General features: G+C 45.1%; 1 protein-coding gene and 1 long non-coding RNA gene across 7 annotated transcripts in view; one reads left to right on the plus strand and one right to left on the minus strand.

Annotated features, from left to right (window-relative positions):
* On the minus strand, positions 1-11,324 carry M6PR (mannose-6-phosphate receptor, cation dependent). Of its 5 annotated transcripts, XM_030321636.2 has the most exons (8): positions 10,150-10,335; positions 6,382-6,507; positions 5,861-6,040; positions 4,919-5,085; positions 2,717-2,826; positions 2,306-2,436; positions 1,633-1,759; positions 1-1,151 (listed from the first exon to the last, which is right to left on the minus strand). In XM_030321636.2, the coding sequence occupies exons 3-8, from the start codon at positions 6,037-6,039 to the stop codon at positions 1,029-1,031; spliced, it is 837 nt and encodes a 278-aa protein (XP_030177496.1). In that variant the 5' UTR covers position 6,040; positions 6,382-6,507; positions 10,150-10,335; the 3' UTR covers positions 1-1,028. The 5 variants fall into 5 exon arrangements, with proteins under 5 accessions (XP_030177496.1, XP_032449796.1, XP_030177497.1 ...); XM_032593905.1 differs by lacking the exons at positions 6,382-6,507; positions 10,150-10,335 and adding an exon at positions 10,739-11,324; XM_030321637.2 differs by lacking the exon at positions 6,382-6,507 and having other exon boundaries at positions 10,150-10,364.
* The window catches only part of LOC116738188, a 20,828-nt gene continuing 16,277 nt past the window's right edge, over positions 10,822-15,372 (plus strand). For both annotated transcript variants that reach the window (XR_004343858.1, XR_004343857.1), the window contains exon 1: positions 10,822-10,874. This is a non-coding gene — a long non-coding RNA (uncharacterized LOC116738188). The remainder of the gene's footprint in view (positions 10,875-15,372) is intronic.

Here is a 15,372-nt window from a genome sequence, read left to right on the forward strand (position 1 = left end):
GGCAGCATTCCACACCCAGAGCACAGGATGGCAGAGCCCTAGATGTCCCACCTCTGCTTTCATTCCCTTTCCAGAAGATTTTGGGGGGTAGGGTTGGGCGGGGGAAGGTCGACATGCCTGCGAAGAAAGTGCAACATACTTAGAAATACCAGTAGAGGGAAACATCTTAGAAGAAAAGCTCTACTAGCTTTTACTGCAGGTGGGAGAAGAAAGCCACTGAGGACGTCCCACTACAGGTAAACAGACTTCCTTTTCTGGAACCCCTGTAGCACACGGGGTCTGATTCACTTTCCCTTTTCAACAGACTAGACTTCCAACCACATGGGGACTAATGACCATGAACCCACAATCCAGCTAGAAGGTCACTCCAATGCCAACAACTGATGGGATGGTATTTTATAATCCTCTAAGTGGGAAATGAATCATCTTCCCCATCCTAATCCCAGAGGTGGGAGAAGTCTGCAACATCTCCGGGCTCAGACCAAATGGCAATACTTGGATTGCAACCAAATGATCACTGTAGAGTAGTTCCAAGCAGCAAGAGATCACATCCAGATTCTCATGGAGACCACTGTAGGGTGCAGAGTAACGGCATGAAAGCAATCAAACCTTGTATAAATAATGTTTCTTGCCTTTTTTTTTTTTTTTTTTTAATTAAACAAATCCAGTGTCTCAAAAACTTGTGAAAATGTGTTTAAAAAGGTCAGGGAGCCTGCCACGCTTTTTTGCTCACTAGAACTATCCTATTTGTACCTTCTGACACCAAGAGATAGTGTAATAGCCTCTTTTGCACAGGCCCTATCATTTTATCTCTGTCCTGTAACTACCTCTCTAGAGGAAAAACAGAATCGGGGAAAAAGGAAAGGCATTTCTGCTAGTGAGAAGAGAATGCAAATCAAAAGCAAACTGGAAAGCAAGAGCAATATTAAGGGTGGGATGAGAGACTGGAGTGGACGCTGCTTAAGAAATCTGGCTGAGTATGCTTTGGTTTGGGGGACTGAAGAAGCAGCTGGGCATTTAAAGTGCAATCACATTGGTAATAAATGATCATCCCTTTCTTCTGACTCTTCCCCCAGCTGATCATCCCCCACACCACGATACGCAGCAGGCACATTTCGGGGTTTAGAACGGCACACAAAGTCACAACCATCCTGTAGAGAGAGAAGCAAAGGAAGGAAATGATAATTTGGAATAACCAACTTTAGGGTGAGGCAAAATGTACCCATGGGCTAAGAATGTGGCAAGAACTAGGTTTCTTCAGGGATGATGAGAAAACCTAGATGCTCTAAGCATCAGCCTGAATTGAATTTGGGGCTAACCGGAGAAAAATTCTAATCACGTCTCATCTCGCCATCTAGGCCCCTGCAAAGCTTTCTCAGATTCCTAAATCTAAGCAACGGTGTTGTTCTCCCAGCCACGTCTTCGGCAAAGGCCAGGCACTAAGATGCTACGCTACTTACTGCTTTGTGCTAGGGCCAGCAGGTACCTTGTACTGGGTTTGCTGGGGCTTTTGTAGTTTTAGCACCCAAAGTCCTGTGTCTCGAGAGATCCCTCAGTCTGGGTAAACCGAGATGGTTGGTGACTCAATCTTGTATGCAGGCTACAGACTCAGCCAGCAGTCCTGTTACTTACTGCTACCAGGTTGCCAAGATCTTGCCAGAAGGCTAGGTGAGGAAACTGCTCCATTCCCTTGGCTCCCACCACCAGTCGCTGGTATAGGAACCCCCCGATGACGTAGACTGCGACCAGTGATGCAAACCTGTTGAGGAATAAAGACCTCTCTGCTTAAAGACCAAGGAAGAGTAAAACTTCAATAATAAAGATGATCTTTGTATTCACTAGCTGTTTCCTAGGCTGTATTCTGTAAAAATGGGGAAAAAAGGGGGGGGGGGAGGGTTAGCTTCTTTAAAAAGCCAATTAACATTGTCTAAAAGCAAAAGGCTCAGAAAAAACAAGACCCTAGTGTATGACTCTCACCTAAAGCCAAGAATAGTTACAGATCTACAGTTCCATTTCTCCCAAAGTTCTAATAGTCTAATGGGATAGATTTAAGAAGAGTCCGGTCCTCCTGTAGGGGGATAAAAAGCACCTCCAAATGTAAATACTTATTAGGTGTGAAACATCACATCTCGTTTTGAAAAAAACTTGCATAGTCAGAGTTTAAAGAGGATTTTCATGCGAAGCTTCCCCGCCCACCCCCACCCCCACCCCCCCAAACACAATTTGTATCTAAATAGCACCAAGGAATTGAGTTGAGAGGAGGAAAAAAAGGACTGCTTGGACTGATAGAGGAAAAAGCACTCACGTGACTAGTAAGATAGAACCCACACTGAGGCGGGAGATCTCCGGGGCACAGGCCAGGCTGCTGTCCATCTCGAAGAGGTAGAAACAATCTTGGACTTTGCCTCGCTCCTCAGACACAGGGTTAAAATTGTCCTGATGACGAAAGGCCAGAACGCAACAGTTATGTGGTGAACGGTTTCCTTTGGGCTCTTATTAAAAAAAGAAAAAAACCCACAAGCCAAAAAAAACAGTTGCTTTCTCTTGGTTCAATAACCTATTCTCCACATATGATGGAAGACAAGGTGTCTGTGATGCAGGGCGACACCAGACTTCTGATCCATCCCAGTGTTATCTCGTCCCCTCTGGAGACTCTCCCACCTCGGGTCAGTCCTTGCATGTGCTCTCTAGGCCCGTGTGCCCCAGGACGCCTCACCGCTAGGGTGTGTCGATTGCAGGAGATCATCACCACTGCACGACGCTGCTCCATGCCGCAGTGCCTGTCGTATTCATCGCCCCCTTTATAGGTCAGCATGATCCAATTACCTGAGAGAGACAAGGAAAATGGAGCTTTGGGGTGGGGGGAAAGCAGAGGCAGGCCTAGGTACTACGGTAGAAAGGAACTGAGAAGTTCAATGAAAACTGGTTTTAATTCAAATAATCCTAATCAGTATGGGCTCTGTATACCGAATACCAAGCTAAAACTGGCTTCTTTGTAACAGCTTTGTGTTCCCTTAAGACAACTGAGATCCAGATATTCATATGATAATCTTAATTTTCCACAATAAAAGGCAGGCAATTGATAGTGAAAAAACAATTATGACCCACACGGTGACAATGATTCACATTTTCGGAACACCTGCTAACATCGAAAGAAGAGGTTCCATAAAATTAGCAGCTGGCAGGGGAATGCCTACGATTTAAAATTAGCCACAGATAAATTCAAAGTGGATGATTGAAAAAAATTTTAATGTTTATTTATTTATTTATTTTTTTAATTTATTATTTTTTTTTAATTTTTTTTTTCAACGTTTTTATTTATTTTTGGGACAGAGAGAGACAGAGCATGAACGGGGGAGGGGCAGAGAGAGAGGGAGACACAGAATCGGAAACAGGCTCCAGGCTCCGAGCCATCAGCCCAGAGCCTGACGCGGGGCTCGAACTCACGGACCGCGAGATCGTGACCTGGCTGAAGTCGGACGCTTAACCGACTGCGCCATCCAGGCGCCCAATGTTTCTTTATTTTTGAGAGAGAGCGTGAGCAGGGGAAGGGCAGAGAGAGAGGGAGACACAGACTCTGAAGCAGGCTCCAGGCTCTGAGCTGTCAGCACAGAGCCCGATGTGGGGGTCGCAATTCCTAAATGGCGAGACCATGACCTGAGCAGAAGTTGGACACTTAACCGACTGAGTCACCCAGGCACCCCTCAAAGTGGATGATTTTTAAGATTGGGAGCCATTTATTCTTTATTTTTTATTTTATTTTTTCAATATTTACTCCTTTTTGTGAGAGCGTGCACGCCCACAAGCAGGGGAGGGACAGAGAGAAAGGGAGACACAGACACTAAAGCAGGCTCCAGGCTCTGAGTTACCAACCCAGAGCCCGACGCGGGGCTCACACCCACAGACTGTGAGATCATGACCTGAGCTGAAGTCGGATGATTAACCTGCTGAGCCACCCAGGTCCCCCCGTTTTTATTTTTTAAAGCTTATTTATTTTGAGAGAGAAAGAGAGCGCAAGGCACGGAGGGGCAGACAGAGAGAATCCCAAGCAGGGCTGGCACTGTTAGAGCAGACCCCTATGCTGGGCTTGAATTCATGAACTGTGAGATCATGACCTGAGCCGAAATCAAGAGTCGGACACTGAACTGACGGAGCCATCTGGACACGCTGCCATTTCTTCTTTAATGTTTACCACATTCAAATTTCTTTTGCAAAATATCCTTTGGTTTACCGGGTGAACAAGGCAAAAGATTCCGCTTCTGATTTTGCATACAAAAAACACAGTGAAGATGAATTGATTCTTCCAAGTCACAGGACAAGTAAACATAAGCTGGGTCGAAAACCCAGTCTTCCAACCCCGAGCCCTAAACGCTCGATGTCGTTTTATTATATTACTGATCGGAGCAAATGCCTGCACTGGAAAATACAGTCATCCACTTAAAGGAGGGAATCAGACCACAGGTGCTCAAAGAGTCCTTTCGGCAATAATGATTTTAGGACTTCTGAGAAACATAACCACCACACCACAAGTTGGTGGGGAAGTTTTTGTAGACTGGTTTGCAAAAAAGCTTAACTTAATCTCTTAAAATTTAACTGGCAGAGTTGGACTATTTCAATGCGAAATGGTCACGGTTGGTATTTTCGTGACTAGCACGAAAAACGCATTAAGCTACAGAATCCCAGCTAGATTCTTCTTTTTGCCGAAGCTTTTCATTAACTTTAAAACAAGCACACAGAGGTCCTGAGCCATGGCTCCAGAGGAGCTGGGGAACTAGGTATCCTGTGGTTTACAGTCTCAGGTGAGCTGAAGCCCACATGCCGTAGGATGCTCCAAAGACACTGAGAAAGGCTGACGTATACAGGACTGTCAGAGGGATTGACTTGGGATCAATCAATCAATCAATAGGGAGACTCTTACTTCCATTGAAGATGTGGGTCTCGTTGAGTCTCCCTACCACTGTCTCCTTGCCGTTACTTTTGTTGATCTGCACCAGGCCTGCCCCAGAGGTACGGTTGCCAGCTTCTCGGCACACCCTGAACATGTAGATATATGTATCTGGGCCCTGGCCCACAGTGCTCTCAAAGCTGCAAGGAGAAGCGTGGAGAAAGAAGGAAGAGGAGAGTTACTGGCTATCAGCCTTAGGACAAGCGGCCTCTCTTCCTTTAACACCCGTCCCCCGAAAGTGTGATCCATTTATTTATTTGATGTCTAAACGTAATAGTGAATAACATTCGTCGCATCATGCGACATCCATGAATCATGAGATATCCACGTAAGAGTGAATCGTATTTACTGAACCATGAGACAATCCTAATTGTTGATGATGACTGATTAAGACACACCACTCAAGACGCCTAGATATTCTAGAACACCTGTTCTAGATTATGCTAAAGTGTTAGTTGCTATTTCCCCGCGAATAAGGATCTGTGTTCACAGGAAGTATCCCTTGTCCCTTGAAGATCATTTCCAGATTTATATACCTGAAGATTCCTAACAGTTAAGATGATGTGTGTAGGCCTCAATGTTCATCTGATTCTTCTAAAGTCCCACTAAATGGAGGTATCAAATAATGCTTTTTAATTCCTACAAGTTGGTCTCTTGGATCCAGTCTCGGAAATAGCTACCCTTCTGCATAAGAGAACTGCACATTGCTAGTAAAAACTGGGCTGAGAATTTGCTCTATATCATAAAAAAAAAAAAAAAAAAAAAAAAAGGCAAGCTATCACGGCCAAATAAGACCAATACTACTGAAGTTCAAGTTAGAACCGTCTCCCAGAGGAGGTTCTTATACACGTATTCCCTCCGTACAGAGTAGTAATATGAGAATAACGTCAGTAAGTGGAGGAAAAGACTCTTTACCTTTTGTTATACAGTGGTTGCAGCCTCTTCAGTAGAGCCAACTCTGTCTCTGACTCTCTACCCTTGTCTCCCACCAGGTCGCAGGTTTTTTCTTCTGTCTGCCAGGATTCTCTTACTGCCACAGCCAGGAGCAGTGGCAGGAGCAGTCCAGTCCTCCAGCAGCTGCAGAAGGGGAACATCCTTTTGGGAGACGGTGTGTGTGTGTTGAGGAAGCGGGGTAGGATCAGGAAAGAAGGAAGAGAGAGATAAAACACAGCAACGTGTAATAAGTGAATGTGTTTTTGTTTTTACCGTTTTATCTCCCGTCCGTCACTTATTTCACGCTAGTCAGTCTTCCTCCTTATCAGGAAGTTGGGGTTCATTTTCTTGTGGCTGTTTCAAGCTTTTGGCTTTCACCCATTATTTTTTCCCATCCTTTAATGTTCAGAATTGGATTCTTAATCTCTAGGTTTTTTTTCTTTTTAAAACTTATTTTGCAAGTCTTTGCCTAGCGGACTCTCTTGCCTGACACCGTTGCTCACCTCCTGTCCTGCCTGGGTGCCTTCAGGAAAGAGGCACACGGTGTGCTCAGCAAAGAGGATGGCACTGGCCTTGGTGAAGAGTCAGTGTCTACGGATTGTTGCTGATGATTTCGGCATAGGTGTGCCCTACAACAGGAATGTCTCAATTTCCGAGGTGATTTACCAACTCCTCAGCTCTACGGAGAAAGGCGTATTTTCCATCCTAGAAACTGTCAGAAGGACCAACCAATGGCCTAGGAAATACCTAGCTGACACCAAGGAATGGTAGTGGGATTCTTCAGAATGTCCAAGATTCTCTGGCACATGCAACAAATAGTACATCTTAATATCTTTGTGCCAAGAGCACCTGTAATAGGAAACTCATACAGACATGTAGCTTTCTGTGTCATTCACAGGTGAGTCCTTCACAACAAACTCTGGGGGTGCGAAGAGTTGGAAAGGAAAGAACAAAAAGGAATTACTTAATTATGACAACTTGGGTGGAGACATCCTTGCTTCTTTACGCTTTTGTGAAAAGTTAGATTGCGGTATCTCATAAAGTTTAATACTTTAATACAGTTCATAAAAGCTGCTTCAGGGGCATCTGGGTGGCTCAGCTGGGCTCAACTCTTGCTATCGGCTCAGGTCATGATCTTGCAGTCATGAGATGGAACCTCCGTGTCAGGCTCTGCATTGAATATGGAGCCCGCTTGGGATTTTTGCTCTCTCTCTCTCAAAATAAACAAAAATTAAAAAACACAAAAACAAAAACAAATAACAAACCTGCTTCAACCTGTGACCCACCCTAAGAGAACACTCAAATTTTCACTTAACACTTGATAAAGTCCAGTTGAAAGTTATTGAGAAAGATGTAAAACAAAGAAAAGAGACTCGAACACTTTGGGCCCTAACTTCTCCTATCAGTAGTCAGGAGCATCCACCAGTCTTTGTTCATATTCGCCCTAAGAATGATGAATGGAGATAAACACAGCCACAGCACCTAAACCTTGACATTTATCTACTCTGATGTCTCAGGTCTGAAAAAATATTTGGTCACTCAAACTATAGGAAGAAGAAAATTCACGAGGTCAGAGAGAGAGTGGTTTGAAGAAGTCTTCCAAAACCCACCTCAGGCTCTACATGTCACAAATCCCAAGAGTTTCTAAATGTCCAGGACAGTTGTCTTTGTATCCTCCAAATTGCTGGCAATTCTTGGGAATCACTAAGTCACTTTCCAATTCACCTGTTCCTTGTACTGTTCTAGGAATGGAAACACATGGCTCCGTTTCCCAGACGCCTTTTCTCTAATCCATCCCCACACCCAAGGGCATTCTGATTCACCCTTGCAGAAGACTTCACGCTGGTATCCGTTCTTAGCTGATGATCGTTCAGGCCACTGCTACTTGTTAATTTCATAACTCTCACTGTTATGGTACAAAGACTGAATTCTTCCAAACTTTCCTCACGTATAACAGCATGCTTCCATACCACAAGTCTGAACTTTGGTTAATACGCTAGGCAGGATTTAATGGGTACTAAGAAGTTTAAAAACAGGAAAATGGAAGCTCTGAGCCCTGAATTTTCTCCACTCCCCTAAACCAACTTACATCTGGCCTTCTGTTCTCCACGTTCCACTAGGGCAACAAATGCTGGGGAAGGTGTCTTGTCTCTCTGACTCTGTACTATTTCCAACATCAATTCACTGTAGTAATATGAATAAAATGTTTCCATAGAATAATTATCACCAGCCATAAAGTCTGAGGCCCCATACACATTTAAAGCACCAATAGGAAACTTAATAGAGTGCTTGCCTTCTACTGTTAAAGGCACTTATCATGCATTAACTAATTAATCCTTACAAAAACTCTACACAGTGAATACAATTGTTGTCTTTATTTTACAGATGAAAAAGCTGAGACACAGCTAGTGGATGGACCAGAAAAGTCTGACTCCAGAGCTCACGGTCTACACTGGACCACATGTTCATGTTACCTCCTTTCACATTAGTTTTCTGGGGATCTGAGTCGGCAGCCAAAGCTCTGCTTTCTTTCTGACAAAGCAGGGGGAAGTGACTCCTCACACAGTTCAGAGGTTGGAATAAAGAACTCAAACCTCAGACTCCTGCCTTCCCTAAATTCATTGCTCAGCACACTACATGACCAGCTGAGTTCTTAAAAAAAAAAACAAAAACTATTAATAAGAGACTCTTTTCATGGGACTGATTGAACATGCCATTTTCCTTATATGGTCTCAGGATCTAACTTAAAATTTCAACATTCTGGACTTTGGAGATTTTTTTTTCTTCCCCCCAGGACCAGTTTTCTGGAGGGATGCTCACACAGAAGGCGGTGTCTTTTGGCCTCAGAATCAGTTCCTTATTTGTTAACAGTTAATGATTTCTTTTCCCAAATTAGAACAAAGAATAGGATGAAGGGTTAAACACCCTGAGGTCTGCAATAGTTGAGTTGAACTCTCTTTCATTTGCTTATTGGTTTAAGAAGTTAGGATGCCAAACTTACATTATTTCTTTTCTGTGTAAGGTTTATCTGTGTGTTTGAACTGCTTCTTTTGATTCAGTGGCAAATGCTCTAAGTGTTTTTAATCTAGATTATGTTTTGGCAATCTTCACAACCCAGAAGAGCAGGTATGATTTCTCTCATTTTACAGATGAGGAAACTGATGCTTACAGAGGTTAAATGATTTGCCCTAGGCTGTACAAGTATTAAACATGTATGAAATCAGTGGGACAACCTGGAGGATTCATGGCACAAAGCTACTTGCTGGCAATTTTCTGGAAAGTACAGAGGGGCAAAAATTTGTTAGGAAGAGTATAAAATCCAAGGGCTGCGTAGTTCCCTTTGAATGTGCTACAATTAGATTCTTGAGGCGCCATAGTTTGTCTAGATACTTTGGAAATAAACAGTAGGACTTTTAAGATTTTGAAAAATCCCCTTCAATTGTCCTGTTCTGGGACAGATCTATTTCGGTAATGCAAAAAAAAAAAAAAAAAAAATCTCTTTAATGGGATGACCAATGACGGAGGCAGGAATTGGCAAGCAGTCCACATCGCTGGGGCTCTGTCCCACTCTTTCCCACCCCTCAAGACTAGCCACGAGCATTTTCCATTTTTCAGTGGAATTTCTACTTTCTGCTCTCTGGCTCACTCCCGAGGTAGCAGCCCTTATCGCCTGTCTCCAGCAGCCTACACCGTTGGAAGAGCGAACCTAATTAGCTAAAAGGCCCAACGCTGCAAAGCCTTAGAGAAGTAGCTCTGTGTCCCAAGAGCGGAAGCTCCCTACAAAGCGAAACCCTAGATAAGCCCTCCATGAGCTTCTCCGTATCACACAGGCATCCCCTTCAAACTTCTTCCAGGGTTCTAGAAATTCTCGTTCCGTCTTCGTCTCCTGACTTTCCAACCGCTTAGGGCCGTATCCTCTCCAAATGATGCCACTTTGGCTTCCTTCTCGATGCAGGCCAAAAATTCCTTCTACAGGTAGCCAGCAATCCCTCAAACGACTCCATACCTAGGGTCCTTCCTTTCTCTGCTTTCCAATACCCGTCAATTCCCTCTCGGGTCTGGGTAGGTCTTTTCTCCCTCGCTCCCTTCGGGACTCGTAACTCCCTGCCCTCACGCCTGCGCCTGCGCCTCCACGCTGCCCTAGGGCTCCTTAGCTGCATTTTGGGCTAGAACCTTGGCCAAAGCTGACTTCGGGATCCCAGCCCCTGTCACGGACGCCGAGGTGTGAGCGCTCTCCAGCTCCTCTCCTCCTCCACGCCCCTCATACTCACGTGTCACGGGCAAAGAGAGTAGCCAAGGCGCAGAATCCCCGGCTGAATACCTGCCTGGGGCTGGGAGACAGGGCCAGCGAGGGGCCAGCCGCAGGCCCCCGACCCACAACTCGTGTCAAAGGCCAGCGTTCCCCAAGACGCCTCGCTGTGCACCACTCCGGGAACCGGAAACAGGAAGCACCAGGCGTCCTCTGGGCAACCGCTCCTCCCACTAGACCCCAAGGCATGTGACCACAGAACCATTTCGCCCCTTTCCCCTTCCCGGTCTCCCGGCGGATCCCAGACTCTGATTGGCCAGGATCCGGGCATTTAGCTCCGCCCTTGTCTTATCAACTCCAATCCCCATAGAGATTTTCAAGTTGGGTTCCACCTTTTCGGGTCGCCTTTCTACCAATGGGGCCCCAGAATCCCGCCTCCCGGCCTCTCGGCTCGCGGAGTCACGCGCGGTCACGCGGGGTCACGCGCGGTCACGCGCCAGGCCCGCTCCCCGGTAGGTCCCCAAGCGGACCGTACGTAAGAGCGGGCGGCGGAAGCGGAAATATGGGGAGGGGGTTGTCGGCCAGGCCTCAGTGGGAGCTGTAGTTCTCACCGCAGGTTTCTTCCTCTCCGCGCTTCCCCAGCTCGTTTGCCGCCTGCGGGAGGCGCTGTTTCGCCGTCTGCCGGCCCTGAGTCGCGTTGTCTCCAAGCCCGGCGCCTAGAAGACAGTGGACAGCGACTGGGTCGTGGTAGTCCTGGCATTCTTAACGACACCTTTGTTCTTTATTTCCTTTCTACAGCTTAGTACCTTGGGGTCTGTTGTTACCGATACTGTTTTTGTTAACCGTGTCATCCCGGTGTCGTGGCGTTTTGCGTGGAACACTGCAACCAGTTCAGTTCGCCAGAGATCTCTTGGCATTTTGCGGTCTCGTGGCCCTTTGCGTGATGAGCATTCTGTAACCAGTTCTGTTCTTCAGCCTGTCCCGCGTTTCTGGTGTCCTGGGGAAAGAGCAGATCAATGTTAGTCTTTGTGCCTTTGCCAAGATCCTCTGTGGTTTCTCTCGTGTCTGTCTTATTCGTCGCTCGGGGATGTCCTGCGCGTTCCTAGAACGTGGTTTAAATGCTGTTTGCTCCGGTGGTGTCCCGGCTCGACTCTCTTCGGAATAAATAACTCCTTCTAAATGCACACTTGTTGCCCATCCCCGGTTTTAGCGCGTTTTCATGCCGCTGTGGCTCCTACGTGGCTTTTGTGTGTGTCCCTCCCCCTCCCATCTTTGCGGATAGAGACTGGATTTTGATTCGTCATTCTCCTCGCCAGAGTTAGCACAATGTTTTGAATCTAATAGTAATAGAAGCTAATACGTGTATAGTTCTGCAGTGCCGGCACTGTTGTCCGTGCTTGAAGTGGATACTGATTCGCTTAGTCTTCACAAGTAACCTTGAATCTTAAAGCTTCTCGAGGCTAAGTAACCTGCTCTGGGTCCCGCAGCTATTTGTTACGTGTCAGTATTCAGCTCCCATAATTTAGGCGTTAATTAGATATGCATATAGTCTTCAGAGTCCACGCTCTCAAGCAGTACATTGACTGTGTAGGATACTGTTTATTAATTGGTACATTCAGTTCAGGCAGGGTGGGCTGGGTTCAGGTGTGTTCTCAAAAAAAATAAAATTAATTAAAAAAATTTTTTTTTAATGTTTATTTATTTTTGAGACAGAGAGAGACACAGCATGAACAGGGGAGGGTCAGAGAGAGGGAGACACGGAATCTGAAACAGGCTCCAGGCTCTGAGCTGTCAGCACAGAGCTGGACGCGGGGCTTGAACTCACAGACTGAGAGGTCATGACCTGAGCCAAAGTCGGCCACTTAACGGACTGAGCCACCCAGGTGCCCCCAAAATTTTTTAATGATAAAAGTAATTTGTAATCAGAAAATACAGAGAACATGTTCTCCATTTCCTTTTTTAAAAAGATTTAATATCCTCAAATGTTTCTCCATATCACTAACTTTGTAAATAAACTTTTTAATGGTTGTGTAATACTTAGGTGTGTGGATTGCTGCTTGAGCAAGTCCATTAGAATTAGGTATTTATTTCTATTGAATTGTTTTTATCAGTTCATTCAACAAATATTTACTGAGCAATATACTGTTACAGATTTGGGGGGTGCACGGGGTGGGGGGGAGACAAAAATCCCTTTTACAATAAGCTTTCATTCTGGAACTGATGTTCATTTGTTGGTGAATTCAGAAATCTTGCCTCTTGGTCATTGCCTAGGGCCACATTGGACTGGAGGCAGGGAAGGGTGCAAGTTGGAAGTCACAAAAGGTCCAGCAATGCAGTTGAGTAGGGTGAATAACTTGTCTTCTGTAGGAGTGAGAAGGAGGGAGAGACTTCTCTTTCTGTCCACTCACTACTAACCTGAGTTACTTCCCTGCTTCTCATGCTTCAGTGCCCATTGTGGAAACTATCTGTGCCAGGGACAAAAACTGAAATTAGCAGTTCTTTTTTGCCTTTCTGCTCTGCCTGTCTGTAGCCGCATCATTAACAAGGACACCCCCCTGCACGTAATACCCACACCCACACCCCCCTCCCACATACAAGGTAAATTGCTCAGTTTGTTTAGAAAGCAGTCCTTTAGCAGTTTTGTGCTAAAATCAAATGCGCAAAAATACCTCCTGTGTAGTATAAGCAGAAGAAGGAAAGGTACTTGAAAGATCTAGTACCCCTCATCCACGGGGGATATATTCCAAGACCTCTAGAAACTGCAAATAGTACTGAAGCCTGTGTCTTTTCTTATACATACATACCTATGATAAAGTTTAATTTATAAGCGAGGCACAGTGAAAGAGCGGACCTACGCCGGCCAACTCCATCTTGTTCTGTGTCCTCCACCTTGAGTGACTATGTCCCCGACATGCCCCCTTTCCGGGAAAATCGCAGAACCACGCCTCCTCCCCTTGAGTAACCTCCCGCTCACCCGTTCAAACTTCCCGATCAAAACACGCCCGGCGACCTGCGTAACAGGACTCCGACCCTTCCCCAGCCAATCGGCTGAGGCCACAGCCATTACCTCACCAACTGCCCCTAGACCCCTATAAAACCTTTGTGCTTTTGAAACTCGCTCTCTCTCTCTCTCTCTCTCTCTCTCTCTCTGGTATCTCACCGCTTTGTCGGTGCAGGTAGGAGATTGAGCTTGAGCTAGCTCGAATAAAGGCTCTTTGCTTTTGCATCGGACTCGGCTCCCTGGTGGTCTTTGGGGATCATGAATTCTGGGCATAACAACAGTACGAGACTAACAACAATAACTAATAATAAATTAGAGCAGTTATAACAACAAGTGAATGTGGTCCCTGTCAAAATATCTTACCCGAGGGTACTCACCCTTCCTCTTGTGATGGTGTGAGATAACATGCCTACATGAAGATACGAAGTGAGGTCAATGACATATATATTGTGATTTGATGATAGATTACTATTGACCTTTTGCTGATAAGTCAAAAGAGGATCATTTGCTTCCAGGATGTGGTTCACCTTGAGTAACTGAAGCCATAGAAAGCGAAACCATGGGTTAGGGGAGACCACTGTATTCTGAATTCTTCCTTCAATTTGTTGCTTTGAGAATTCTCCCGGGTGTGCTTTTTTGTTAACTCTGAGCTGGAAGCTTGGTTGGGAATGGCTTTTTAAAATCTCTCAACAGCTTCCTTCAGTTATGAGTTTTGCGTTCCACGTGTTGCTCTGGTTTCACTATCAAATAAATCCTACCTGCTCACAATTTTCTGATCTACTCAGGGATTTTTTTTTTAAGTTTATTTATTTATTTTGAGAGATAGAGAGTCGGGAAAGGGCACAGAGAGAGGGCTCCCAACCCTCTCCCAACCATGAGGTTTGAACTCCACGCTGTCAGCACAGAGCCTAACACGGGGCTCAAACCCACGAACTGTGAGATCATGACCTGAGTTGAACCAAGAGTTGGACGCTTAACTGACTGAGCTACCCAAGTGCACTTGCTCAGGGATCTTTGAAATTTGTTTGGTAGTTTCTCAGTCCTGATATGCATGTATTCGACTTGCCATCTTGAACTAGATTTCAGTTTTGAATTTTTATTGATGACGTCTTTTTAAAATATTTAACATATTTCAAGGACTCAGTGTATTTTTTTGGTTTTGGTAATTTGCATTCTTTTTTTTTTAAAGTGTTTATTTTTGGGAGAGAGAGGGGCAGAGAGGGAGAGAATCGCAAGCAGGCTCTGCTGCACTGTCAGTACAGAGCCCTATTCGGGCTCAAACCCATAAACTTGAACCGGGGGATTATGACCTGAGCCGAAGTCAAGAGTCGGAAGCTTAACCAACTAAGCCAGCCAGGTGCCCTTTGTTTTAGAACTCTTGTATTCACTTTACCCGGATTTGCCAGTCCTTTACAAGTTGCCCCGTTTGCTTTATTAGTCTGCTCCCACCCCACACTAGTTTATTTTGAACAATTTGAAAGTTCCCTATTACCATTACGCACACCAGTGTGTATTTCCTAAGAATAAAGACATTCTTTTACCTTATCACTGTGTAATTGTCAAAATTAGAAACTGTACCATTGATACAATATTATTACCTAATCCCTGGTCCATATTCACATTTCATCCATTGTCCCAGGAAATATGCGTTATAATGATTTCCCATTCCCCAACCACAGAAGCCAAGCAGGGGTCACACAGTGAGGTTAGTTGTCATTTTTACCTTATTTGCCCGTGAAATTTTGAAACGTACATGTTACTTAAATTGTAGAGTGTCTCTCATTTTGGGTATGTCTGATGTTTCCTGATGATTATATTTAGGAATGAATTTTTTCAGTAGGGCTAAGAGACAAGTGATGTGTTCTTGTATCAGTTGGGATCCAATTGGAAGACAGATACCACACCAGTGATTTTAAGGAAACAGTTAATGTAGACTGGTTTTCTAGTAAATCATTACTAAGAGGAGGCAAACAAGGACTCGAAGTTACAGAAATTACACAGAAGTAGCAACTACAGGATGCAGCTACTACTTCTGGGCTGAAGAAGAGTTAAGGAAGTACCTTAGAAACTTAAAGGAAGTGCTCCCTTCCCCAACCACAAGGTAGAGATTCAGACCTCTGAAGAGAGGGTGTGGTTCCTGCCGCAGAATGTGCAGCCCACTGATAAGGTAACAGATAAATTGCTGGAGGGTGTGGGTTGATTTTGAACTGGTAGTGGGAGCCTCTTTATGGCGGCTCCTTTGTC

The sequence above is a fragment of the Lynx canadensis genome, chromosome B4 (genome assembly GCF_007474595.2).
Source record: "Lynx canadensis isolate LIC74 chromosome B4, mLynCan4.pri.v2, whole genome shotgun sequence".
NCBI lineage: Eukaryota > Metazoa > Chordata > Mammalia > Carnivora > Felidae > Lynx > Lynx canadensis.